This window comes from Austrofundulus limnaeus, unplaced genomic scaffold, assembly GCF_001266775.1.
Source record: "Austrofundulus limnaeus strain Quisiro unplaced genomic scaffold, Austrofundulus_limnaeus-1.0 Scaffold2094, whole genome shotgun sequence".
Classification (NCBI taxonomy): domain Eukaryota; kingdom Metazoa; phylum Chordata; class Actinopteri; order Cyprinodontiformes; family Rivulidae; genus Austrofundulus; species Austrofundulus limnaeus.
This window is the reverse complement of record NW_013954496.1, coordinates 8322-10640: the sequence shown is the minus strand read 5'-3', so window position 1 is coordinate 10640 and position 2319 is coordinate 8322. Positions and strand designations below refer to the sequence as shown.

The 2319-nt window shown below is 37.2% G+C and overlaps 1 protein-coding gene across 1 annotated transcript in view; it reads right to left on the bottom strand.

Annotated features, from left to right (window-relative positions):
• ddx55 (DEAD (Asp-Glu-Ala-Asp) box polypeptide 55) overlaps nt 1-2319 on the bottom strand; it is a gene marked incomplete at its 5' end in the record, with an annotated part of 22428 nt that overhangs the window by 14075 nt on the left and 6034 nt on the right. Inside the window, 4 exon segments of the mRNA XM_014034393.1 lie at nt 908-1000; nt 1069-1200; nt 1481-1563; nt 1648-1837. Of these exon segments, the coding sequence (XP_013889847.1) occupies nt 908-1000; nt 1069-1200; nt 1481-1563; nt 1648-1837 (498 nt within the window).

Genomic DNA, 2319 nt, shown 5'->3' with positions numbered 1-2319 from the left:
CTTCAACACTGAAGACAATCCAGACTTTCCTCAGGTACACAACATCACACCTCACTGTAGTGACCATGCTCTACAGGGAAGAATATGGTTAAAACATCCCTGACTTTAACCAGAGTCATGAAGAAATTTGCTTCTCAGTAACAGAAGAGCAAAATTTATGTACAGAAAATAAAACACTACATGACATTGTAATGCTGTTTTATTATTTTCATTTGTTTAATAAATACACTGGCGTGATATAACTTAGTACATGTTTGATTGCGTTTTGAGTCTATTTTATAGCTGTAGCCCCCCCTGGAGAAAAATCCACCACCCGCCACTGAACAGCCTATTTCAGCTGAATGGTTGTTTGCAAGAAAAGGACTGTATTTTAACCATTCATACTACATCTAAACAATTAGCTCACTCTGGACAGTTTGGCTATGACGTTTGTGTTTTGTAACGTATGCATTTTGAAATATTTAACTATTTGTATTTTTCCCAATGAAGTAACAGATAATGCTTCAAAACACCCAAAAACTTTAAGCTTTGAAATTTATTTCAGCATACACATTAGCAACTATTTTGCTGGTTTCAGCTTTTATCTGCTGTTGTATTAGTTCTAGATTATACCAACTGTTTATTCTAATTTTAGCTATTGTTTTGCTTTCAAGCTTTGTTTTGATCATTTCAAGTTTAACAAATAAATTAAAAGTTACATTTTCAACTAATTTTAGGAAAGTTTTCAGCACTCAGATTTCACAATACATTCTTGCAGAAAATGTAATTTCTCTGGTTTTATTCTTGAAATTAAGACATAATCACAAATAAGCGAAGACAACTATTTCTGAACATRAAAAAATCTTATCAGATAACAAATCTAGACAATCAAGTTTTGTCTAAAACTACCAAAACAAGTGGCACTCACCTGGCACTACTGGGAGGATCATACTGCAGCACCCAGTTTACGTCAGGGATGTCGATGCCCCGGGCCATGATGTCCGTACAAACCAGAATCCCACTGCAACACGACACAAAATTTRATATACAAAGTCTTTCTTTAGAGACTTTAACCCCAAGATGTTTTACCTCTTTAGGGTCCGAAAGTCAGCAAAGATACGGCTGCGCTTATTTTTWATTTTGCCGTGAATGCAATGGATGGTGACCCTCTTGACTAACATCTCCAGAGCTCGACCAAAGTATTCCACAGAGGCACACGTACTGATAATGACAAATCAGTAAAAAACAAGTTTTTTTTTTACTTAAAGAGAAATAAATTGTTAGAAAATAACATAAAACAATGGGTATGCTTTTTACAATTTTCATAATCATGTTTTCTTCATCTATGGAAGTTTTATATGTTACGAAGAATAAAATCTTAAAGTGTATTTTGCATTTCAGCTGACTGGCTCAATTWAATCAGTTCTCTGCAAACAAAACATTTCTGTTTTAGCTGTGCAGAAAGACAAGTTTAAACTTGACATAAAAACAGTTGATGTACCTGAAGAAAACCAAATGTTTCTCATGTTTGTGCTGCCTTAGAAATGCCACCAGGTTGTTGAACTTGTCCTCTGACCTACAGATCTGAAAGGACAGCACATGGATTTGTCATTTCTCACACTTCTTTCTGAGCTGATTGACGCAAAACTTCAGTCCTTCCCCACTCACAGTATAGTAGTTAGAGAGCCTGGAAGGGGTTTTTTGGGTGGAGGCAGCAGCCTGGCCCTTCTCCTTGACGATAATTCTCACAGGGTTCCTGAGTCCGGCTCTCACCAGCTTCTCCAGCTCCTGGGTCTGAGTGGCTGAAAACAAACCCGTACGTCTCTGTTTGGGCAGGTAGCTCAGGATGCTGTTCAAACTGAAAACATATGAAAGCTTTTACAAGCACTGAAATACAGTCAAATATAGGAGCATTACATTTCTTTCATTTGCACATCCGGCTCTGTGCTTCAACATATTTAGTTAAAAAATGTCTAAACTACTTTAAGTGACACTTTTAATGATTCACTCAGCTACTACCACACCAAACTGTACCTCAATATCTGTAAAATCGACTGAATTCAATTTATGGGCTGGGTCCTCATGAGTGCACATTTGTCTGCTGCATACGTCACTGCCCTGCGCAAAGTACTCTCCCAACTCTGAGGGAATTTAGGAGGCCGAGGAATGCGGCTAACAAACTTTCAAAATCTGAGGATTAGGGCTGTGTATTGGCAAGAATTTGGCGATACGATAACATATCATGACAGAGGAGTCACGATACGATATATCCCGATATATTGCGATATTATAAGCAAGGCGATATATTGCACTATATTGCGATTTTTTTTGTCCAAAAAT